The following is a 25,424-nucleotide window of genomic DNA, read 5'->3' on the forward strand; positions in this document are numbered from 1 at the left end:
CAGTGATAGTTTAAAATTATTTCAGTAAACTGTAGTACAGGAACCATAAATACTAAAAAATTAATAAAACTAGTTTTAACAGAATTAAAATATTAACGATTTAATAGTAGGCAACCTGAAATAACTACTTCCAATTTTTTTTATATCAAAATAATTTGCATTGTGGCAATAAAATGAGGCCACTTATTTTTTTTGCCTAATATTTATTCTATTTCTAATCATACAAAGTGTTGAAAGATTCAAGTCTTAAACTGCTACCTTTCCGATTATTTTAATGTTAAAAAGGGAAAAACATTTTTTCTTTTATATTTTTCTCAATTCACAAAATTCAATGTTTTCATTTACTTTCTTCAACACATCTAATTATGCTTCTGCAAAGTTAGAGCTTTGCTTGATTGTTAATAATTGCTTTCACTCTATAGTATTAAAAATCTTTATTTGTATTTTGGTCAGTACATGAAAAGGGCTGAAGAATAATATGGACATCGCATATGAACTACTAACATTTTAACAGAATTGTCAAAACTGATTTTTTTTTGCCAATGAAAATAAAAACTGTTCTAAAACAAAAACCCCCACAGGCCAACATCTAAAAATGACCTTGAATATTGTGAACCTAGTAGAATTGAGTGATTTTACTGACTTGATACGTTACAACACCAGACGGCCTGATTTCAGTGTCAACAGCTTAAACACCATAGCCGTGCTCAAATAAACAGTGAAATGTACTAGTTTTAAATCATACATCCACGCAATTCAAATCTAACATCAATCCTGTTTATATCCCCATTAAGCAACACAAATGTGACAAAGGCATCACGACAGGCAAAGGGTGAAAACAAAACTTCTTGGACAACGGTGCTGTGTTACAGACTATGTATTTGCTGCCTTGTTTTTATACTGTATAAAAAAAAAAATACAGAACGCATTAAAGTACATTACAAAACTCCACCATCACTTGTGTTGGAGTCCAGGCCGTTCTGGGCATGACGTGACACTGCAGTCCTGGTGCCCTTGGTCACCAGGGCAGCCTTGTCCTCGTTGGGATCGGTGGTGGAGTCTGTGTCATTTGAGTGTTGAGTCAATGATGTCTCGCTGCCTGTTGGAGAGTCCACACTCTCGTACCCCACACTCAACTGGCTCCTGAAACCGGCAGGTCCTCCAACTCTACTGGAAGTAGTCTGACTTCCTGGTGCCTCCTCTGAGTGGTTGGGGAGTTTGGTGTCAGTGTCACCGGGGCTGGACACCACAGGGGACATTGGAAAGTCTTCTTCGGCGCTGCTTACCTCTCTGTACAAGCTAGGCGTTGTGGTCTCACTCCTTTGGGATGAGTTGCTATTTCTAGGACCATTGGAGACCCTCCCGTAGTCTTTGCCTCCTTGTTCAGATGGAGCACTGGTCTGTTCTGGCTGAGTGGAGGTTTCGGCAGATGAGCTGGAGGCAGTGGGTGAAGTCCTACTAGGGCCTGCTCCAGCCGAAGCGCCCTGAGACTGAGCAAGCTGCTGACGGGAATCTTTCAACTGTTGCTGCAGGACAAGGATGGTGCTCTGCATCCCTTCCACCTCCTCGTCTAGCTGGATGATGAAATCATTTAGCTCTGGAAATGAAAATACAAGAACAAAAATTATTTTAAAAATTGCTTCAAATGTAATACTAATACAAAAGACATGGAGATGTTGTTTCCTCTTACCGTCTTGACTGCTCTTGAGTTCTTCGCTGTACTTCTTCTGCAGGGCCAGCTCAGCCTCCAGCTGGGCGATGCGTCCCTGGGATAGCTGCCGGCCCAACTCCTGGTTTTCCTGAATCAGCATCCGGCATTTGGCCATCAGTTTCTTCCCTGTTTGGCTGCAAGGGAAATAAGTCTCACATCACACAGTGAACAAGCAGACAAATGCAAAAGGCAGGCTAATGACCTGTTCCCACTGCCTGGATCCGTCCCCCAGGATATCACAAGCCAACAGAAACTCTTCAGTCTCGCACTAACCATATGACCTAACCTAGCCTTTCATTAAACCCGCCTGCTTTAAAATTGTATAAACATCAATAGGGACTTTTTGGAAAAAGCTTGATAAATACAAATATATGTTAACCATTTTGGTAAACTGGTCTGAAGTTGTTTAAAGTCTAAAAGAAACTGCCTGACCCAAATACTTTCAAAACATTTGACAATTAAAAAAAAGCTGTTTTAATCTACCTCAACTTACCATGATGCACATGGATGAAAGATGAACATTGTACATGGCAAGTACGATCACAGTGGCTTTTAAATGTTTTACCCTTTATCCACATAACTCTAACTATGTTTTAGGATTAATTAGAGCAATGTCACAGAGCATTACATCCACACAAAAAAACCTTCAACCTAAATAAAATCAGTACCAAACAGAAAATGTGCACAGGAAATAGATGCACAGATTCTTTAGAGTATTCACGTTAAAGACAAAAAAATGAAAACTTTAACACAATCAACCAGCTTAAGATGCCATTTGTCCAACTTTCCAACAGATCAAAGAGAAGGAAGAGAATGTTATAGCTTATTGTGGCTGTATGTTTAAAATACCCTAATATAGAAGGCAAAACTGGTGATGGTTCAATTAGCTTTAACACATATGCCTATGGTACTGTCCCCAAGAGTTAAAATAATAAAGACAGCAGCAACTGAATCTAGTCATAACGCTTAAAATTAAAATGAATTACCGAAAACTTGTTATTCTTAACTATAATTAATCTGGAACTATATATTTTATATTAACTACTTGATTGCATTTACTACATTTTTCTTACATTATGATTTTTTACAAGTCATCAGAAATAAACTGCCAACTTTAACCATGAGCTGCAAGATATTAGCAAAACAAGAACATGCAATACCACTGCTGAATATTGCAATATTGATGCTGACTGAATAATCCACATTTCTTTTCCCATCGTGATGATGACCCCACCACTATCCTTGTGTTGTGGCATTTAAGTGACTAAAATCTATATCAGGCCTGGGCATATAAGGCAGTAAAAGTCAATCCAACTGAGTTTAAATACATGGCACCTAAAAAAAATATTTCTCTACCATATACTGCATCTAAGTAGCTCTGTGTAATTGCGATGTTATAGACATTAAAATTGCAATGCTGGTTGTGATTGAAAAATCATGGTGCAGCTCTACTTGATGTCCTGCTTTATAGTTAAAGAATTAAAATAGCTTCTAGCTTCACTCCATGATCACAAGTTAAATACCTGAGCAACATATTTGGGAAAACAGTTATTTTCTAAGCTGTGGAAGAAATGATTTGGTCAATCACAAATATACACAATACAAAACAATACATCCTCATCAATTGATAACATGAACATTTTCACTCACAGTTAGATAACAGGACTCAGAACACCTACAGCAGTGTGTTTCTATAAAGAAGTTCAGCTATCTGTAAAATCTGTCAACTTTTACACCAGTATAAATGAGGACCAATCGTGCCTCTTGGTTTCAACACACACTGCTGTAAGTGTTTGCTTTAGAGAAATGAGAGATCAAATTAAAAAGGCAAGGAAAAGAAACAATTCACAAAATAAAACATTTAAATAAACTCTACCGTGTGAAGGCCCATGTTCAAAGACATGGGCGAATGGACCCTCGTGCCTGAACCATGGTCCCTTTGTGGACCGAGGATCTGGCTCCGCTCACAGTCTTATATCAGTTCTAATGTCTCTTCCCCCAAAAGTCTTACTTTTTATTCTAGTAACTTTCCTCACATGAATGGAATGTGTCTAGACTGTCCAAAAGTCTTTACATTTCACAGAAAGGCTAGCAGGTATTTGTGTGATGTGATCCACTGTTAAAATGTCTTTACAAAACCAAGTATGGAAGTTTTCTTTAAAATGTTCAATTGATGTTTTAGGCTAGGGATGCTCCCCGCCTGACACGACCTCCCCCATATGCCCCTTATTTTATATGTGAACTGTCTGGTTTGAGCTGAGGGGTTGGGAAGGGATCATCCGGTGCGGGCAGTGAGCGACCACCTCTTCGGAACAGTCTGGACTCCTTTGGGCCCTTGGACGGTGAGGGAATAGAGCTGAAACACAAGTGTCACCTGACCATTCTGTCTTTTCTCTTTAGATTATGTGATATGTAGCTGGCACAGTACAAGAGAACAAAAGCAGTTTTGTTTTTGCAGTGACTGGCTTTCTGTAAAGTCTGAGTCTTGTGACGAGTACAGCATTTTGTCAGCCTTCCGCCCCACCATTGTTCCTGCATGCCTGCAGTGAGAGTGAGGGTGGGGGGCGTGAGGAAGTCTTGACTTTTGGTTTGAAGGGGGGAGTTATTTTGATTGTCTTTACCTATCAGGTGTAAATTTCCAGGCACTCAGTTCATTTTGGGCCTGCTCCAGTTTGTCTTTAGTCTGTTCCAGTTCAGCCTTCATTTTGAGGAAAAACAAGTTGATGGCTGGATCCACCATGGACGACCGCAGCTGGGCCACGCTCGGCTGCTGGACTTGCTTGAGGTACTGAATCTGGGTCTGGAGAATGTGACAAATACATCTTAGTCACACAGTGCGACCAAAAAACTTCATTCATTTAATTTGGCAACAGCAGTCTACTCCAGAACGTACATAAAAATTAGGACCAGAAAACATACAATTGCGATATTCATGTTGAACAGAGATGACGATATTCATTGCTACAAACCCACACTTTCCTTGCTCTTCTGTTTTGTTAAAATGTTCAAACCCCCCTAATGCGCTTTAGCACCTCATCCACCATAATCTTTATTAGGCGCAGACATCAAGGCTGATGACATCGCATCCAACCACCCAAATATATTACAGTTATGGAAAGCATTTATTTACTCAAAATAGAACAATCCACATAATATCGCTGCCAAGCAGTTCTCGGTGAAAGTAATAATACACATGCTGACATTCCAATTCAGCAAACTGTGAAGCTCTAAAAATAAAAAGGAACGTTTTCCAACACAAACCCATTTTATGTCTTTCAATTGAATTTAAAACTTTCTTACTGGTATTATTAAAAATATGGACACCAGTTTTGAGCTCTATCTAGATCTCAAAATTAATATAACTTGTGATCCCATAGAAAGAATAGTAAAAGACCAACATGGCAGCCTGGAACTGCAGATGTTTGCAGACATAAAATCAATATTTTAAATGCTTGGAGTCGTGAGTAAAATATCTGTTCCTTTTCTGAACCACCAGTTCTCAAAATCAAAAAGAATAATGATTCTGATATTTTATGAATTAGTCTTCTGAAATGTGTTCTGTATTGTTAGCTATTAAATGAGTATAACTAATGAAAGTGCATCAGCACTGATTCACTGAAAAACTATTAGATCAGCTATTGTTTAAGGAGCAATAATTGTTGTTCAAGGTATCACAGTTTTAATTTAAGAACTTTTTGCTGCAAAACTACATAATTATAAAATATAAAACAGAATCAATAATAATGTTAAACTAATACATACTGTGCATTCTTGCATTTCCTGCTCCTTGGTGGCGAGTCGCATCACCAAGATGTTCTCTCTGCGTGCAGACTCCTGCTGCTGCTGCTTGAGCTTTTCCTCCGACTCCTTCAGTCCTGGCACATCATTGGCTACAAGAGGGGAAGAAAATGCATCAATGGGCTTATTTTCACTGGCAAAAATAGTGATATAATGGGCTTACATGAAATGTACTTACAACAGAGCTCTGCATATTTTGCTTCTAGGACCTGGACATATGCATCATGTTGCTTCCACCTATAAAAAACAAAGCAAACTTATTAATCAATAAAAGACTATAAGAAATGAAAACAAATATATCAGTTTGCACCTATAACAGAGTGAACATTTACCTTGTACATAGCTCTTCTCTGGTCAAGGTCTTCATGTCAGATTCACTCAGGCGAACCTGTAATAAGAGAAAAACAGACAGGTCAAATAACTAACATTTTAGAAATGAGGGGTTCTACAGACATCCTTGTAACAGATAGGCAGAACAGAAACTAACCTTTTTGGGAAGCGGTTCCTCGTTGGTCATTGTGAGCTAGAAATGAAGAAATAAGAGAAAACCGATCAGCAACCGCTGCTTCAAGTCACTGCATCATCTTTTTAGATGCCAAGGGCTGGCTGTTGGCAACACAGTAAAAATGTGCCATGTTTGACAGACACGCTAAATTGCAGCGCACAAAGTGAAATATAATGAGTATTTAATGGAGGATAGACGGCGCAAGACGGTTTAACTATCTGACCTACTAAAAGTTAACATGACCAGTTAGTAAGCGCTGTGGAGCCAAATGTTCGATAGTGTGGGAGCACACAGAGAAGAAGCTAACCAAGGTTAACTACTGACTACTAAAAACATTTATCAACCCGCTGGACATCAAACATCTAAAACACCGCTAGAGCCACGCTTTAGTGTATTTTATTGGTCGCTTGAGTTACGTTTAATTCTTGGCTCCGGTTCGACTCCTTGTTATCACAAAATGGCGCTGAAGGAAATGACTCCCTCCCTTACGCTTCTTTTCCTGAAACTAGCGGGCTCTTGGCCGCGGTGGCCAGGCCTAGAGCTATCAAAACACTCACCAGGCCCGTTCCTTTCGATGTTTTTAGGGACACTCTGCTTTACTAACTCTGTACAGATCCAAATGTTCGAAACGCGTTAAGTTTCGCAAAGGAAATTCAGAAGTTTCAGTGACGCTTCGTTGTCCCGAGTTTCATCTTCTTCACCGAGGGCAGAACAGAATGGCTCTGAACGAGCTGCGGCTGTGTTGCACTCCGGTTGCTGCGGAGCAATACCAAAGAGGGATTACAAAGGAAGATATCTCACTCCACATTTTTTGTTGAGTTCTTCTGAGTCGCATGCAAAATTGTTGCTCTTTTTCATTTCAGCCCTACTGCTGTTTCTACATTTCTTTACAGACTGGTTTGTACATTCTATTTCATTATTTTTATTTCTGTTTTACATTTTTCCTGAGCACCACACGATAGCCTCAAAATTATTACATAGAAATTCACAATTTTTATTTCGCATAAAGACTCTAAACTTAATCATTTTGTATTACAGAAAAGCACCACCTGTTTTAACTGCAAACCATTCATGGTTTCAACAGTCTTCCTCAGAAATGTAACAATATCGCGTTGAATTTTAGATTTTTAATAAAATGCTCACGGAGTTCTCTCCAAAATGAATGCTAGTCTTTTTAGAAGAAAATCTTTCATAATTGACTTAAATATTAATGAGCAATCCAGCATTACTGACATAGACGATCTCAGATATCACCTTTGACGTAGGGAACGGACAGTTCCAATTCACACTGTCTTGTATGTGTTTTTTATGTTTATTTTATACAATTTTAGTTTTTCACTAAAACTTTATATGTCCTTTCAAAATGTAAGTGCAGCATAATAAATTCAGGCGTCTGTTAAGTTTAGAACTATTATTAAAAAAAAACCTGAGATTGCGCTCACGTGAATACAATGAACCAAGGCCATAGAAATGCAACCCGAGTTATTTCAAAATAGTTAAAATGGGACATGGTCAGAATATTTAAAAAATCGCAATTCTAGTGTGTAGTTCGTATCATGTTTCTATTTTATGGAATTTGGTGTCCATGCTGAAGCTAATATAAGTCCTACGCATTTCATGAATCCCCCCTATCTGCTGATTATGGTTTCGTCCACTGGGCTGTCAACTTGAAGTTACACATTTCAAGGGCAGTTACAGTTACTCCCAGTTTGCTATATGCTTGCAGAGATCTAGGAGAAGAATGCTTTGTAGAGTTGGAAAAATACGCAGGTAAGGCAGTTTTCTGCTTAAAACTATCAGGGAATAGCACAGCTCAAACTGCATAGAGAATGAGGACAGCTCAGTCTTGCTAGCGGCAGTCAAGCCCAACTTGAAACAGTTGTGTGTTGAATGTTAACAGTTAGCTCGTCAGATGCTAACTTAGATTAGCAAAGAGTAGTCGAAGCCACAGACCCATTTAGCTGAAGTCTATCCAACTTAACAAAGGCTAAGTCCACACCAGGCCCTAAGTTCTTTTGAATCCTAACATTTTAATCTATATGTCATTTTTTTAGTCCACATTGTGCGAAATTGTTTTTTTAACCCAGTTATGTTTTTTTTTTTTTTTTTGGACATTTTAACTACCACAACGTCTTGCTCTCGGTGTAAGGTAAGGTAAGTTTATTTATATAGCGCTTTTCAGCAACGAGACACTCAAAGTGCTGTACATACAATTACAATACAATCACAAAGCAAATAAACACAGTTACAGACACAGAAAAACAAATCAAATGATAAAATCAAACAACAGAGGTAATTTAAAAAAGAAAAAGAAAATAAAGAGAATAGAATGATGGATGAAGAAAATGAAAGGAAAATTGGACTGAAAACGCAACTAATCATGCCTAGATGGTACAGTCAAAGGCCACTCTAAACAAATACGTTTTTTATCTTGATTTAAAGCAACTTAGGGTTTCGGCACTTTTACAGTTTTCTGGGAGTTTATTCCAGATTAGTGGAGCATAATAACTAAAAGCTGCTTCTTCATGTTTAGTTCTGGTTCTGGGTATGCAGAGTAGATTTGAGCCAGAAGACCTGAGAGGTCTGGGTGGTTGATACACTGAGGAGTCTGTAATGTATTTTGGTGCTAAGCCATTCAGTGATTGATAGACTAACAGAAGTATTTTAAAGTCTATTCTCTGAGCTACAGGGAGCCAGTGTCTGGACTTTAGAACCAGGGTGATGTGCTCCACTTTCTTAGTTCTAGTGAGGACGCGGGCAGCAGCGTTCTCAATCAACTGCAGCTGTCTGATCAACTTTTTACCCAGACCTGTGAAGACACTGTTGCAGTAATCAATTCTACTAAAGATGAACGCATGAATTAGTTTTTCAAGGTCCTGCTGAGACATTAGTCCTTCAATCCTGGAGATGTTCTTTAGGTGATAGAAGGACGACCTTGTTACTACCTCTTTCATTTCCAAAACAGCCAATTTCTGTAAAAGTTTGTCGAAGTCCTCTGTGGTGAAGGGAGGCATTTTGTGCTGATTAGCTGGCGTCAACTTGCCCTGCTTTCGAGTTCGATTATAAAAACATCAAAGTCCTTTAAAAAATAATAATCCTTGGGAGTCGCTGGTAAGAAGTTGTTTTAGTCTAATATTTCCGTAATTTTGGCTAAGAGATAAAAAGTTGGGAGTAAAAGAATGCAAGCAAGCAGGGAGCTTAGGAGAAAAGCGTCTGAGCTGGCAGAGAGGTGAAATATTAAAAAGACGCGTGTCTCTCCCTCCATCCCTGCAGATCCCTGCTTCTGCTTTTTGTTTGTATTTTTCTCAGCCTTGCTTTGCACATCCTCCAAACTTTTAAATTATGGATTTGGTCAGCTGGACTCTCAACGTTATTGATAATTTTTTTTCTTTTCAATGGGAAGACAGGGTAAAGGAGACCCTCTTGTCCAGACGGGACGTTCTTCTCTGGATACACAATGGATTCTTGGCAGCAGTGGAAGATTGTGTGCCTGACTACGATGTCGGTCGAGGACATAGAACGTGTACATATTTGGACTTTTGATAACAGGATTTCTGCTTTTTGGAGTTGGTGGTTACCTGGCTTATCGAGTGATTCGCAAAACGTGGGCAGCTGTTCAAAGCATTCCAAAGCTGCCTGCGATGTTGGATGGAGTCTGTAGAGCGATCAACACTCAGACTGAAATGTTAAGAGAGCAGAATCGCAAGCTGGACACGATTCTTGAACAGAATCGCAGCCTGGCAGCGGTTGGACTCAGAGGTTAAAGGATATAATCTTGGAGAAGTTGTACGCTCCAGATCTGCAGAAAGTACCAGAAATTTGGCTATTTGGATTCGCAATTGAGACATACCAGTAAAACTCTTAAGGTAGTTGGAAATTCACAACTGCCTGAACCACAACATCTATTGTTTTTCTAAATCTGGCGCCCCAATGTGGCCTTGGCAACGTCTGCTAATTGGCTATCGACAAAATATCTCCTGGATGTTATACAGGTCCTTCTCAAAATATTAGCATATTGTGATAAAGTTCCTTATTTTCCATAATGTCATGATGAAAATTTAACATTCATATATTTTAGATTCATTGCACACTAACTGAAATATTTCAGGTCTTTTATTGTCTTAATACGGATGATTTTGGCATACAGCTCATGAAAACCCAAAATTCCTATCTCACAAAATTAGCATATCATTAAAAGGGTCTCTAAACGAGCTATGAACCTAATCATCTGAATCAACGAGTTAACTCTAAACACCTGCAAAAGATTCCTGAGGCCTTTAAAACTCCCAGCCTGGTTCATCACTCAAAACCCCAATCATGGGTAAGACTGCCGACCTGACTGTTGTCCAGAAGGCCACTATTGACACCCTCAAGCAAGAGGGTAAGACACAGAAAGAAATTTCTGAACGAATAGGCTGTTCCCAGAGTGCTGTATCAAGGCACCTCAGTGGGAAGTCTGTGGGAAGGAAAACGTGTGGCAGAAAACGCTGCACAACGAGAAGAGGTGACCGGACCCTGAGGAAGATTGTGGAGAAGGGCCGATTCCAGACCTTGGGGGACCTGCGGAAGCAGTGGACTGAGTCTGGAGTAGAAACATCCAGAGCCACCGTGCACAGGCTTGTGGAGGAAATGGGTTACGGGTGCCGCATTCCCCAGGTCAAGCCACTTTTGAACCAGAAACAGCGGCAGAAGCGCCTGACCTGGGCTACAGAGAAGCAGCACTGGACTGTTGCTCAGTGGTCCAAAGTACTTTTTTCGGATGAAAGCAAATTCTGCATGTCATTCGGAAATCAAGGTGCCAGAGTCTGGAGGAAGACTGGGGAGAAGGAAATGCCAAAATGCCAGAAGTCCAGTGTCCAGTACCCACAGTCAGTGATGGTCTGGGGTGCCGTGTCAGCTGCTGGTGTTGGTCCACTGTGTTTTATCAAGGGCAGGGTCAATGCAGCTAGCTATCAGGAGATTTTGGAGCACTTCATGCTTCCATCTTCTGAAAAGCTTTATGGAGATGAAGATTTTATTTTTCAGCACGACCTGGCACCTGCTCACAGTGCCAAAACCACTGGTAAATGGTTTACTGACCATGGTATCACTGTGCTCAATTGGCCTGCCAACTCTCCTGACCTGAACCCCATAGAGAATCTGTGGGATATTGTGAAGAGAACGTTGAGAGACTCAAGACCCAACACTCTGGATGAGCTAAAGGCCGCTATCGAAGCATCCTGGGCCTCCATAAGACCTCAGCAGTGCCACAGGCTGATTGCCTCCATGCCACGCCGCATTAAAGCAGTCATTTCTGCAAAAGGATTCCCGACCAAGTATTGAGTGCATAACTGTACATGATTATTTGAAGGTTGACGTTTTTTGTATTAAAAACACTTTTCTTTTATTGGTTGGATGAAATATGCTAATTTTGTGAGATAGGAATTTTGGGTTTTCATGAGCTGTATGCCAAAATCATCTGTATTAAGACAATAAAAGACCTGAAATATTTCAGTTAGTGTGCAATGAATCTAAAATATATGAATGTTAAATTTTCATCATGACATTATGGAAAATAATGAACTTTATCACAATATGTAAATATTTTGAGAAGGACCTGTATAAACACGACGCTCTTCACCAGCACTCCCCTACCAGCTGTGTGCTGATAGGACTGTGCGGCCGTTTGATAAAACTTTCACCTCTCTTCTCAAGGACAATGGCGCTTCTATCAGTGTTGACTGTCTAATTCTTGCAAACACACTCAGACTTATATATTCACACCCTCAAGATTCCACCGTACCCTTGATAAATCTTTACTTATGTGTGTGTTGCTTACCCCTGCTGAGGTTTTTTGTACTATTTCAGACTCTATTCTGCTAAGAATAGAGTCTGAAATATGATTTTTTTTTTCATCCTATCTTACTTTACCTAGATGTGTGATTTCATTACTTTTCATAGATTCTTTGTTTTATCAGAAGGATTACCAGCGAAAACTAAATATTATTAGTGATTTGGACTTTAGCCTGCTCTTACACCAATGACCCAGCTTTCTTAATTAGTCTACAATGAACTGTTATTACTTAGTTCAACTTCAGTACCAGTAAAAGCAATATATTATTAGCACCTGAATATGTGGATTAAAGTTGTTTTGTTCCAGTGACTCAGCTTCACTAGTTAGAATTCAGTGGAATGATGAGACTATCAATATTATCATCTTTCTTTAGCATAAGATGCTTTATTATTAAGAGTGGCTTGGAACCAATTTCTACCAGTAAACATGGAAGGATTATTAATTATTATTACTCCCAAGGATTATTAGTGTCATTTGATTTGTTTTTCTGTGTCTGTATCTGTGTTTAATTTCTTTGTGATTGTATTGTAATTGTTCTTCCTCATGTACAGCGCTTTGAATGTCTTGTTACTGAAAAGCGCTATATAAATAAACTTACCTTACCTTACAAACAAATATGACCAGAGCACCTGCCCTCACATCTTTGCTGCGTCTAATGTACTGCTTGCTGCAAACTTGACAGGCCTTCTGCTGGGCACTCTTCCATAAAGGCCAGATTTATGGAGTTCACTACTAATAGTTATCATTTCAACAGATTCTCCCACCTAACTTCTGGATCTCTGAAGCTCCTCCACACCTATCATTGTTCTTTGGTGGTTTCTCGAATTAATGCTCTCCTTACCTGTCCTGTCAGTTTAGGTGGATTACCATGTCTCTGTAAGGTTTCCATTTTCAGATAACCAACTGAAAGCTTCAAAAAATGTTTCAAAACCTAATCCCAGTTTAAATTTCTCTATAACTTTATTCTTTACTTTTCTTTTGTATTTCTTGGTCTTCGTGACTGTATTCTCTAAACATCGACACACAGAGAACAGCTGGATTTCTACTAACATTAAATTACACACTTTTTACACTCATTTTACTAAATAGGTGATTTCTGGATCTTGGCATTTGATTGCTCTCAATTTTATTTTAGGGTAACGGAGTTAAGTGGACTGAATTCATATGCACATAACTCTTTTTTTGTTTGTTTGTTTGTTTTATTCAAATTAAAATAAAACCATGGGTCATTTTCCTCCCACCTCTCAATTATGTACTTTATTGTATTGCTCTGTCACATAAAATCACTGTAAAATACTTTGAAGTTTGCAGTTGTAAAGTGAAAAATGTAGAAATGTTCCCTCTAGGTTTATATGCCATCAACAACTGGTTCACTTTCCTTTGTTTTCTTTCTAGGTGTGCTGCCAGCCTCAGCCAAAGCATTAATCAGATAACTACGTCGAGGCAGAAGCACACACTTCCTGACCTTATATACGACTATGGAGCCCTGGAGCCTCACATCAGTGCAGAGATAATGCAGCTGCACCACAGCAAGCATCATGCCACATATGTCAACAACCTTAATGTTACAGAGGAGAAATATCAAGAGGCTCTTGCAAAAGGTACAATCAATCATCTGAATTAGTTTGAAAGAACTCTCCAGGATTTCATATATAATTCTAAAAGATTTATAATGGGGATGGTTTGGACATCCTTATTATGGGTTCATTTTTACATTTCCCCCAAACCTCTGTAAGCTGTACGTGTCTTAAATTTTGACATTTATCAATCTGTGTGTATGACATATTTTTAGGAGATGTGACGGCACAAGTTGCCCTTCAGCCCGCGTTGAAGTTTAATGGAGGGGGACACATTAATCACACCATCTTTTGGACAAATCTCTCGCCGAACGGAGGTTGTGAGCCCCAAGGTAAGTCAAAAACACAAATTTATTGATTTCCATTTAATTTTCCTACTTTAAGATTATTTATTGTTCCCAAGCTAAAATAATAGTGGTCATTAAATGTGAATACACCAAGGGGTCAGAAACCGATTTGACTGATTGCATTTTTTTTGTTATTTTTTTATCTCTCTGTCCTAGATTAGCTGGGGGAAACCACATGTGCTAACTGACAATGTGTGGAAATGCATTACACTTCTTGGGTAGCTTAAAAACTTAATCCTCCATCTAGGACTTATACAAGTCCAGGGTCAGGAAAATGGCAGCTAACATCTCTGCAGACCATACACCTGGACATAAACTGTTTATATTTTTTTACCTTCAGGTCGGTGCTACAGAGCACAATTTGCAAATACCCTTTTCCACAGAGACAGTCTTCCACTTGTTGCTAACAATCCACTTTATAGTCTGCAAGTAAATTTTAGAGTTCTTTTTTCTGATTATGGCTGCTATTGTTTTAAAGTAAAAACCATTTGTTTGATGTTTTGCAGGGGAGCTGATGGAGGCCATCAAGCGAGACTTTGGGTCGTTCCAGATGATGAAGGACAAGATGGCAGCTGTTACGGTAGCAGTACAGGGCTCAGGCTGGGGATGGCTTGGTTACGACAAGGAGAGCGGACGACTTCGCATTGCTGCTTGTGCTAACCAGGATCCGCTGCAGGGGACAACAGGTTCGTTTAAAATGGGATTCAAGTTAATGAGACAGGACCATCAATCTCTGGTGTACTGCTGTCATGTAATAAAAATTAAAAAAAATGTATCCCTTAGGTCTCATCCCTCTCCTTGGCATTGACGTATGGGAGCATGCTTACTATCTCCAGTACAAGAATGTGCGTCCTGACTATGTGAAGGCTATCTGGAATGTAATCAACTGGGAGAACGTGCAGGATCGTCTGCACATGGCCAAAAAGTAAAAAAAAAAAGAATCCCTAATCGTTCGCCCACTGCACCTTTTATCAAAACCTGATCCAATAAATGGAAATGTTTTTTTTTTGGTGAAACAGCACTTAAAGCTTAAACTCAAAGATGGTCTGTTCATAAATAAAAAAGTAAACCCTTTAAAGTGTTTTTGCAAACCATATTTCCCTTAAGGAAAGAAATGTGAAAATCTAAGCAAACACCCATGAATTCTGCAAAGGCAAACCACCAGACTCTTGACAAAGCGCACAAAAATTGGCCACCTTTTGACATAGAAGTTGTCTTTTGTTATTTAAACCCATGTAACTAGTGCCACGGGAGTGCATACTTAAATGTGAATCTCTGCGCAATTAAGTGACACTAGGATCAGACAATGTAACTGCTCCCCATGTATTTCATGTAATATAATAAATAGTATTTCAATTGTACAAGCTTGACTTGGTTTTTGTTTTTTATGAATATCTATTCTGGTTATGGGTAATTTATAAGTTGTGCACTAGACATTGTAGTTGGCCCAGCATTTAACTGAACAAATGTTCGTTCATACTGAAATCTGAGACGGAGGTCATCTTTATATGTTAATTTGATACTTTAATCCTACTGGTTTAGGCAATTTGCATGGTCTTGCTGGAGTAGATTGGTTTGCCACTATGTTTAAGTGAAAGTTGGTAATATTTCCATCTCAATGCCAGAAACACGGGCTGCATTAAGGAGATAATGGTAACTTGCCTTGGTTTTAAGATGGGGCTGTTTAGCTGTGGATTCTTCATTGTCTAAGAGATGCACAAATTACCTAATATGGGTAGGTTTATAGACTTTGGCTACTTCAGAGTTCTTTTTATATAATTCTAATTTTTCATCTGAGATTCAGCTCTGTTTTTGATTTGAATGGCACTAATTTGCCTTTGCCTCTCTTCAATCCCAAATGCATTACAGTCAAATTAGGGTCATTTGTATAATGCCAGTTGGTAAAAAAAAAAAATTGTAAGGAAGCCAGGCCAATTGCATTAAGCCAATTAGCCAGAAGCATCAGAGGAAAACCGCCCACTTCTAACAGGATTAAACTCAAGAAGAGCCAGGGTAAGTATGAGCAGTATCTGCTGCCTCAAGGTGGAGAAGATGGGAAGGAGGAGTTACTGAAGAAGCACTGGTCCAGGAGCACTCCTATGGGAAAGGGTACACAAAGATAATGGCACCAAACCTGCTTCCATTGATTTGTGTAGGAAAGGCACGGTTGAACACAGATGCAATGATCCAGGTGTGCTTTCAATGGGAAAAACAATGGGAATCAACATTATGAGCAATAATTTCAAGCGATGTAGTAATAGAAAATAGTAGGAGTGTTCAGGAGAATCTAAGACACTAGCTATGAGCTTTTAAAGAAATCAAAGTTTCAAGAGTAAACTTAAAAGTAGACCGTGTGTCTGCCCAATCAAAAAAAAACCTGAGTTAGTTCTGAAGGTAGATGACAGAAATCACTGACCCTCATTCTACCTCAGAAGCCAGTGCAGTCTGAGAACAAATTTCTGTGTTGGGGGCATGCTTAATGCGTTTTTACAATGGAACTTGTTTAGTCAGTGCAGAGGAAGATATTTTTTTAATTCTTTTGTGGTTTCTGGGTTGCTACCTAATGGCCAGTAGTCATTTTCTAAACATTCCTACGATTTGTTTTCCTAAAGTTTGACCAAGATGACTTTGCTTGAATTCAGTCAAAAAAAATTATCATAAAAATTGCCTGTCATAAAGAAACCGTAGTTGAAAAAGTTCACTCAAACTGACGTGTAATATTGTATGAAGAAACTAGAGGCCTTACTTGGTGCGCTTTTCCTTTGGTCCAGCAGGTGGCAGTGTTTCCAAGCTCAAATTTGCTGAAACAAACAGCTATTATAGCAATGACTCATACTGAGATTTTCAGATCAGTTACTAGCGAACATCCAACCCAATACCTGGTATTAATTGTTCTGCAATGGTTAATTTTAATTTGATATACACTTTTTTTTTTTTTTTTTTGCTATTTCCAGTCTTTTGTTTTCCGACACATTTCCAGCAGAATGCTGTTGATATTTTGTTAATGCTACGCCTTGAAAACAAAGGTTTACTAGCTTATAAGAGGACTAAATATGGCCCACTCTTTTTGCTGAAGCTTATTTGTACAAAAGATTGTATTTTAACAGAATGAAGAATCTCCAACCTCTGGAATGAGCACTTGAAAATGCTGGGCAAATATCATTCTAAAGTATTTATTTCCTCTCAGTTGCCCAGATTTGGTTGAGCTTTCTTCAAACCCACAACACACAGAGATCATTTGAAACACAAGCTCGGTTTCTGGTGCTGCTAAATGTCTGTGGGATACGCAGGCATGCAATGATACCGGAATGAGGGTTTGTTTTGCATCCGTTTTTTTCACTGTCAAGACATTAGTTATGGAACTGGCCCAGCTATGCCAGACACAAGATTGTATTTATTTTCTTCTGCATTAAATGGTTATTTAATTTATAAAAATATCTAAACATATGTACTAAGCATCAACATATACATGTGACCTTTCATTCACAGGAACTGTATTGCTCCAAATTCCCATCAAAATATCCTTGACTGACGTTTTAGATTAGTCATAACAAGATCTTTTGCTTGCAGATGGCATTTTGAGTCTTTAGTATATATAAACAAGCTTTTATGAGCCTTAAGTTTTATGCTTAGTCTTGTCCCCTTAACATACTGACAGGCATTCATCTGGATATAGTTTTATCAAGGATAGTTGGTTTATATTCTTGGTGTCTTCCTAAGTTCAAAGAGTTTGATTAAAAAAAACAACAAACAAGCAAAAAAAAAACAAAATCAGTTTTCCATGAATGCATGTTTCCCATAAGTTTCCTCTGATTGGCTAATCAGCTTTATGAATCTTTTCAATGAAAGTCGCTGTATCCCAAGGTAGCAGAGTTTTGAGGGAGACTAAGACAGGGGTGTCCAAAGTGCGGCCATGGGGCCACTTGCAGCCCCTGAAATGTTTTTCTCTGGCCCCTGATTTCAATTCAAGGATAGTACAAATTTGACCTTCCAGCACAGGCATCCTACACAGACGGACACAATTTGTAAGTTTCTAGGGGGAGATTATCACTGAGATTTTTTCTTGAGCACAATTCAAAGATCTTGTATTTTATTAGTCATATGTTTTCAGTTTTTCTTTTTATTTTTGCTTTCATTTAAAGTTAATGGAAAGTGGGATGGGCTGCATGGTGGCAAAGTTGGTAGAACTGCTGCCTTGCAGCGAGAATGTCCTGGGTTTGACTGCAGGTACTCCAGCTTCCTCCCACAGTCCAAAAACATGACTGTTGGAGAAAGACCGCTGGAGAAAGGCCACAGTCCCCCCACGCCCTGTACGGAAGAAGCGGGTATAAGAAAATGGATGGATAAAATGTGGGACCACAAACATCCAGCGACAAAACAAGCTGTGACCCATACTTTGAACTTGGCAAATTCTGAACGTGGCCAAAACCTTGGACACCCGCTGGACTAAAACATTAAATAATCCAAAATTAGCAAGAAGCCTTGCCTAGCCAAGTCAGAACAAGGACTGACCACCCTGTTCAGATTTGGTAATGGATAAGTGTTTCACTTGTCTATTTTTGTGTAAAATTCCTGCAGCTTTTTTGTTTTGCTTAAAATGAGAAACCACCACAATATCCTACACCAGAATAAACAGCCTTTCAGTTTGAGTGAGCTTTAAATGAGAACATAAGCTGTGCTAAAATTTACCCATCAGACAATTTCAGAAACAGGACCGTTGGAGCCGCAGAACTTGAATGATGCTGTCAACTGTGTGAGTGAACCAATGATTAGATTTCCGGACCACAGTAGGCACTCTTTTGTTGTTTCTATTGCTTTGGTTCCAGTGGGAGAGGCTGACCTATTCCAAGGTGGCTCTAAATTCCTCCTCTTGTTTCCTCTTAAATGTTTCTGTTTGTGTTTTTTTTAGATATAGGAAAGTAGATGTTAGTTTGATTCATACTAAATATAATCCTTGATTAAAGTGTGATCATTCACAAGCTGCCATTCTCCTACTTGGACTGAAATAGTGTCAGCATTAAAAAAAGTATTTTCCAGGGTTTGGCGTCCACTGTTCCTGGCAGATATGTTGTTGGAGAAAAATTCAGGGCACCCATTTGGGTCTCAGCCCGCATCTGAATGCTCAACCAGGTGTTGAGTGCCAGGAACCAGACATTTCAGAAGCTGTGAGACTCTGTAGGAAGGTTTAGTACTCCAGTCTGTGGATGATTGATTCATCATGGCCAGTGAAAACACCATGCAGACAGATGTACATTCCCAAGAGCAAGAATAAAGTAAAGGTATATACAGTAAATTTCATCAACTCTCCTTTGAATTTGAGAAAGTCTGCCTTTGAAAGTGAGGAAAAGATTGTTTTAGTAACGGGGTGTGACTGCGTCTGCTAAATTATTTACAGTTATGTAAGAGTTGGTCTTTGCTCCGTCCAACGACTTGGGACATCCTTTAGGCAGCATGGCGGGATAAATCACTGCAAAGACTGAAGTCATTTGGGTTCATGTTGGATTGATTTAAGCTTGGAAAATCCACACGGAAATCTCAGTTTTCTTTCTGAAAAATAAAAAGCTCCACTTATTGTAAAATGTGGTTCATGCAGGGATCATGACTGCAAACATTAGAGCTTTGTATCCCTAAATGGAAGAATAGTTTTATAGGATCATGATAACCAGTACTTGAGAAGCCTTTTTGAAACATGAAAGTAAAAGCACTTTGATCAAGTTTGTTTGGTAATTATTTCTTTCCACATTTTTTCTGGCTTTACCATTATTTGGTACTGCTTCATGAAGTAGTGTACTACTCATCTACGCAACTAAGGCCCTTTGGTGTGTAATGTAATAAAAATCTTTTGGATTTAACCCTGAGAGTGAAATGATTTACTCACAGAATCTGTCTCTTTTCTCCTGCTGTGCGAGAGTCAGCACTTAGCAGACCCTTTTTGGCCGCCTGTTCAGGATGTCAGAGGAAAAGAGAGACGAAGGGGAAAGCTCAGGGAAACTGGATGACTCCCAGCAGCTAGAACACCATAATACAATAACCGTCCTTCATGCACAGCAGACTGGATCTAATCCTGGGAATACTCTTCCTGGCCCACCATTGATCCCACTTGAAGTCACGTATCTGTCTCTTCAGAGGTGGTATTTTACAACAACAACAGACAGACACAAAAACTATAATTTCAAGTTATTGGCAGCATTTGGTGACTCATTCAGTTTCCCATAAACTAATTGTGTGAGCCAAGCTTTTGAAGCAAATTTTACTGAATTAAGAAGATAAAGGGAATTGGTAGGCTTATTTATGAGGGCAGGTGTAAGTGTATACCATATCACAGGGGAAATGGGCTGGTATTTAGAACATGACACCTAATTCCTTCTTTACATTTTCTGGTAATTGTTTTTTCCCCATCAGAGACCAGTGATGAAAAAAAACAAACTCAACTTTAAACTTTACACTTATAAATAATAAAATTCCGTCACGGCACAGAGAAGCACAAAATAGACACCCTCCATACTTCAACATTTGTCATAAATGTAAATGCTTCATCCGGAGACGTCACTGCCCACATATTTTAGGAGTGTTTTCGATATCTGGCTCACAATGTAATAACAAACGCAACAATTTTACATTTTACATACACCTTCAAGGTGTATGTTATTTTACCAGTGAATTTTCAAACAATTAAAACTAAATTGTGTTACTGGTTGTCACCCCCGAAAAATAAAAACAATGTGCACTTTAATAGGTTGTAGAAGTATATAGAAATAAGTGAGTCATCCAATTTAATGTCTCCAGACTGGAACACAGAACTCTGTTCTGATGATGTCTTCAGTAAGCCTTTCGTTTATAATTAGAAAACCTGAAAATTATTCTTTCATAACAGTTTTGTCTGAAAATACAGTTTCCTTTAAGATGCCAGACGTTTACCCCGAAAGGTTTCATCGTGGGAATTGCAAGTTGTTTTTTTTTTTAGTGAATCTAAAGGTTGAGCAATAATCACATCAAATTGATTCAGAGCTTCATGATTCATTTGGCTCACTAAATCAGCATTACCACTTGAGGCCCAACTTCTTATTCTTTTGAGCTATTTCCAATTTTTGCTGTGCTGTTGCAAGGTTTTTATGTCCAACGGTGAATGGAAACACTCTTTCCGTAATTGGCAGATGCACTGATGTGAGAGTTTATGCTTTTATCTCAGGTTCTTTGTTCATATTCTAATACTTGAAACAGATGGTCACATTAGATTTTTGAGCATAAAGCAGAACAACAAAGGAGGGGTTTAATGTTGTAAAATCACAGCTGTATTTTATCTTTTTTGAGGTCAGGGACAAACACTTTGGAACCTGTCTGGCGTTAAAGCATTCTGCAAACACATGCTGCGATTCAGACCAAGAACAACTATCCGTGTCAAATTAAAAGTACTTGTTTGTGCTATTATCCTGACATGCTTTTGTGAACACTTAAGCCACGTCTGCTAAAGACTCTTTATATACAGCCTATATACTATGGGTACACTTATCCAAAGAATGAATGTGCCAGGGAAACCTTTTTCTTTTAGTAACCATCAGCAAGCTTGAAGCATAATGGGACCCCCAAGATGTTAAAGATCTGCCTTTCAGGTCTTGCATAGTGTCACCTGCTGTATTTTGTGTGTTGCAACAGAATAATATTGATTCTTCTACACATTTAGTCTAAGACCAAAAAATGAACGATGAATTTCTTTCTTTAAAGCGGACGTTCAGCAGAAGTTCAGAATGTGGAATCATTACTTTTATGACGAGTAACATTTTTAATTTTACAGTAAATTATGATCTGAAAGATTCTATTTAAATCCTCATGCCACAATATTTCTTTGCTAAGGCAGTTTTTATGTTAAAAGGTGTTATTGTTTAATTTGAATAAAGTTACTACTCTTGAAGGGTATGGTAGGGTATGTGTGTGGTTTCTGTAGACAAAGCATAATCATATAAATTAATTAGAAACTTAATTACATCATAAACATAAAGAATACACCAGAGCTGTACAGTTTATAACTAGATAAAACTAGCATATTGCTTCGGACTAGTTATGTAAACTTAAAACCTTCCTTTACGGATTAACACACACCATACAGATCCGCATCAAGGGCAATATGCACACTGTTTATTATCCTCCAGTACACAGCAACTCGTTAGCAATCAGATCCGCAATGCTAGCTAACTCCCATCAATGCATAACTAAATTCAAACAGAAGCTGAAAAACTGATGACAAGTCATCGAAATAGACTTTTGGCTTAACATAAACAATTTTAAGAGCACCAGAGCATCAAGGTTACATTCTACATTGTGTCATTTTCGGTATAGATCTGACCCACATACAGAAACCACTCAGAAGAGAAAATTTTACGGATTTTATTGTCAGCAAAGTAATCTGGGATGAGGACTGGAAACACCAACTGTACGGGAAGGAAGAAGAATGAACTGGTGAACACATGAATGATATGAAGTAACTGATTACTTAGATCTGAAAAATGGCTTACTAAATTGTTGTAGCTTGAACCACCAGGGGTAGAGAGATTCAGAGTCTTAACTTGCAAAGGAAGATCATTCAGTTGTCTTCTTTTTTGTGATCTTGGTGCCAGCCAAATGGAGCTCAGGTGCCGATGTTTGAGATGGAGGAAGGGACAGGGTATGCTGATGTCTGGGTCCTGAAGTTGGAGGAAAGGGGAAGCCGCCAGCTTGGTCCGTGTCCGAAAGGTACAGATGCCAGTGAAAGAAATCCATAGGAAGTTAGATCCTTAAATCAGTAGTTGATAATCCAGATGCTCAGAGAAACTCTGGAACGAAGTCGGAACTCAGCAAGGTAAACAAAGCCTCAGGTAAAAACCACTAAGGCAAACACTCTGGCATCGAAGTGCTGGCAGCCTCCCACTTAAGAACTCCTCCAAGCAATCAGCAGATAGGAGACACCTGTCCTCCAGCGCACCTGAGAGCTCCAGCATCAACGAAGCACTAGGTATCCAAGGCTTTATCTGTGAAACATAAGGTGTATGCGGAGGCTTGCAGACGAACCGCTGAGGGACTGATCACTGTCTCAATCTCATAAAGTCCGATGAAATGAGGCGACATAGACTTCAATGGTACGTCACGTGCTGATAACCAAACCTTTTGGCCAGGCTGATATTTTGGGGCAGGTCGGCGTCGTCGATCAATGAACCGTTTGTCCTGTTCTGCGGTTCATTGGAGGGTTTGGATGGTGGAGTTCCATATGGCTTTGCAGTGACGGATGTGTTGGTGGACCGAAGGAACCGTGATGTCTGTCTCATCGGCAGAAAACAAAGGTGGCTGGTAACCTAGGGATGCTTCGAAAGGGGAACGTCCTGTAGCAGAGGAAACATGAGAGTTCAGAGCATATTCAACCCATGGCAGGTATGAGCACCTGTCTGTTGGATTAGTAGAAGTGAGACAGCATAGAGAGGATTCAAGTTGTTGATTGAATCCTTCTGTTTGTCCGTTGGATTGAGGGTGATAGCCTGAGGTTAGTGAAACTCTAGCTCCCAAAGTTAAACAAAACTGCTTCCAGACCTGAGAGATGAATTGCGGACCTCTGTCAGACAGGATGTCATGTGGTATGCCATGTAAACAAAAAACATGTTTGGTGAGAAGTTTGAGCTGACGGAAGTTTCCTGAGTGGAATGAGATGACATGTTTTAGAGAATCGGTCAACAATTGTGAGGATAGTGGTCATACCTGAAGATGAGGGTAAACCAGTAACAAAGTCCAAAGCAATATGCGACCAGGGATGACCAGGGATACTGAGTGGTTGGAGGAGACCTGCGGGGTGTTGATTGCTGGTTTTGTTTCTGGCACATGTGGAACAAGCCTGAACAAAGTCTTTAACATCCTTGTGGACTGAAGGCCACCAAAACCTTCTCTGTATGAGAGCTATTGTCCTGCTCACTCCGGGATGAGCAGAGAACTTGCAGTGTGCAACCAATCAATGAGTCTATGACAAACCTGAAGTGGGACGTAGGTACGAGTGGGTGGTCCTGTGCCAGGGTCGGGTTCCTGTTGTTGTGCTCTGAGGATTGCATCTTCCATCTCCCACCTGAGCGCCCTGACCGTCCAATTGGGCGGTAGAATGGGAGCTGGATCCTTTATAGAATCATCAACTGCAAACTGTCTGGAGAGTGCATCAAGTTTAGTGTTCTTAGTTACAGGTCTGAAAGAAATACAAAGATCAAAATGTGAAAAAAACAAAGACCACCGGGACTGATGTGGGTTCAGTCTTTTAGCAGACTGTATGTAAGCCAAGTTCTTATGGTCCGTCCAGACTTGAACTGGATGTTCCGCGCCCTCGAGCCAGTGGCGCCATTCCTTAAGAGCTAACTTAATAGCTAGTAGTTCTCTATCCCCGACGTCATAGTTTCTCTCTGCATTGTTCAATCTGCGTGAAAAGAAAGCACAAGGATGTAGTCTCCCATCCTCAGAGTTCTGCGACAGAACTGCTCCAACCCTAATATCAGAGGCATCAACCTCTAAAATAAACTGTTTCGAAGAGTCAGGGTGAATTAAGATGGGAACTTGAGAGAACTTCCTCTTTAGTGCCTGGAATGCGTCTTCAGCCTCGGGTGGCCATGAAAATGAAACTTTTGAAGAGCTTAAGGCAGTAAATGGTGCTGGCAGTAAGTGGTGGGTGTCTGACTGTAATTTCTTATGAAGCGTCTGTAAGAGTTTGCAAATCCGAGGAATCTCTGTAATGCTTTGCAGGTGTCTGGTACAGGCCACGCCAGGACTGCCTTGATCTTCTCGGGGTCAGATCGTACCTGTCCACCCTCGAGAATGTATCCTAAAAAGGTGACTGAGGTTTGGTGAAACTCACACTTTTCACCCTTTACAAAGAAATGGTTTTCCAGAAGACGTTGAAGTACTTGGCGAACATGGCGACTATGCTCCTCAATGTTCTTAGAATAGATCAGAATGTCGTCTAGATACACAAAAACAAAAATGTTCAAAAAATCTCCAAGCACGTCATTAACAAGGGCCTGAAAGACAGCTGGAGCATTGCATAGACCAACAGGCATGACCAGGTATTCAAAGTGACCGACTGGAGTCTTGAAGGCTGTCTTCCACTCACCCCCCTGGCAGATCCTAACAAGATGGTAAGCATTTCTCAGGTCTAGTTTAGTAAATAATGTGGCACCATGAACTGGTTCAAAAACCGAGGAAAGTAGTGGAAGAGGATACTTGTTTTTGACAGTGATTTGATTAAGAACCCTATAGTCAATACAGGGTCTCAATGACCCATCCTTTTTCCCTACAAAACAAAATCCGGCCCCAAGAGGTGAAGAAGATGGTTGGGTTATACCTGCAGATAAGGATTCACTAATATAATTCTCCATAGATTTCTGTTCAGGATGAGAGATATTGTATAATCAGCTAGATGGTAAGGGGTTGCCAGGGAGAAGGTCGATAGCGCAGTCATAAGGCCTATGGGGTGGTAAGGACAAAGCCTTGTTCTTACTAAAAACTCCCTTGAGGTCATGATATTCTGGGGGTACATGTGATAGATCAATGTCCTCATTCTCCTCACTACTCTGTTCAGAAAAGCTCGGAGAAAACACTGACTGAAGGCAAGATGAGTGGCAACTAATGGACCAAGATTCAACACAACCTTTCGACC

The 25,424-nt window shown here is 39.6% G+C and overlaps 2 protein-coding genes across 2 annotated transcripts; one reads left to right on the forward strand and one right to left on the reverse strand.

Moving 5' to 3' along the window:
• Positions 1 to 419: 419 nt before the first annotated feature.
• Positions 420 to 6,777, reverse strand: LOC124882225 (WT1 associated protein). Its single transcript, XM_047388478.1, has 8 exons — positions 6,572 to 6,777; positions 5,997 to 6,032; positions 5,842 to 5,897; positions 5,688 to 5,746; positions 5,474 to 5,601; positions 4,333 to 4,511; positions 1,691 to 1,845; positions 420 to 1,597 (listed from the first exon to the last, which is right to left on the reverse strand). The coding sequence occupies exons 2-8, from the start codon at positions 6,024 to 6,026 to the stop codon at positions 939 to 941; spliced, it is 1,266 nt and encodes a 421-aa protein (XP_047244434.1). The 5' UTR covers positions 6,027 to 6,032; positions 6,572 to 6,777; the 3' UTR covers positions 420 to 938.
• Positions 6,778 to 7,630: 853 nt separating this feature from the next.
• sod2 (superoxide dismutase 2, mitochondrial) lies at positions 7,631 to 15,132 on the forward strand. Its single transcript, XM_047387240.1, has 5 exons — positions 7,631 to 7,784; positions 13,243 to 13,448; positions 13,640 to 13,756; positions 14,278 to 14,457; positions 14,555 to 15,132. The coding sequence occupies exons 1-5, from the start codon at positions 7,756 to 7,758 to the stop codon at positions 14,698 to 14,700; spliced, it is 678 nt and encodes a 225-aa protein (XP_047243196.1). The 5' UTR covers positions 7,631 to 7,755; the 3' UTR covers positions 14,701 to 15,132.
• The last annotated feature ends 10,292 nt before the right edge of the window (positions 15,133 to 25,424 follow it).

Source organism: Girardinichthys multiradiatus, chromosome 15 (assembly GCF_021462225.1).
Source record: "Girardinichthys multiradiatus isolate DD_20200921_A chromosome 15, DD_fGirMul_XY1, whole genome shotgun sequence".
Lineage (NCBI taxonomy): Eukaryota > Metazoa > Chordata > Actinopteri > Cyprinodontiformes > Goodeidae > Girardinichthys > Girardinichthys multiradiatus.

Coding starts and splice junctions, on each gene's coding strand:
- LOC124882225 (XM_047388478.1), bottom strand. CDS start 6,026: ATGACCAACGAGGAACCGCTTCCCAAAAAG. Junction 5,602..5,687: donor AAAATATGCAGAGCTCTGTT/GTAAGTACATTT, acceptor CCCCTCTTGTAG/CCAATGATGTGCCAGGACTG. Junction 4,512..5,473: donor AGGAAATGCAAGAATGCACA/GTATGTATTAGT, acceptor CACATTCTCCAG/ACCCAGATTCAGTACCTCAA.
- sod2 (XM_047387240.1), top strand. CDS start 7,756: ATGCTTTGTAGAGTTGGAAAAATACGCAG. Junction 13,449..13,639: donor TCAAGAGGCTCTTGCAAAAG/GTACAATCAATC, acceptor ACATATTTTTAG/GAGATGTGACGGCACAAGTT. Junction 14,458..14,554: donor TCCGCTGCAGGGGACAACAG/GTTCGTTTAAAA, acceptor TGTATCCCTTAG/GTCTCATCCCTCTCCTTGGC.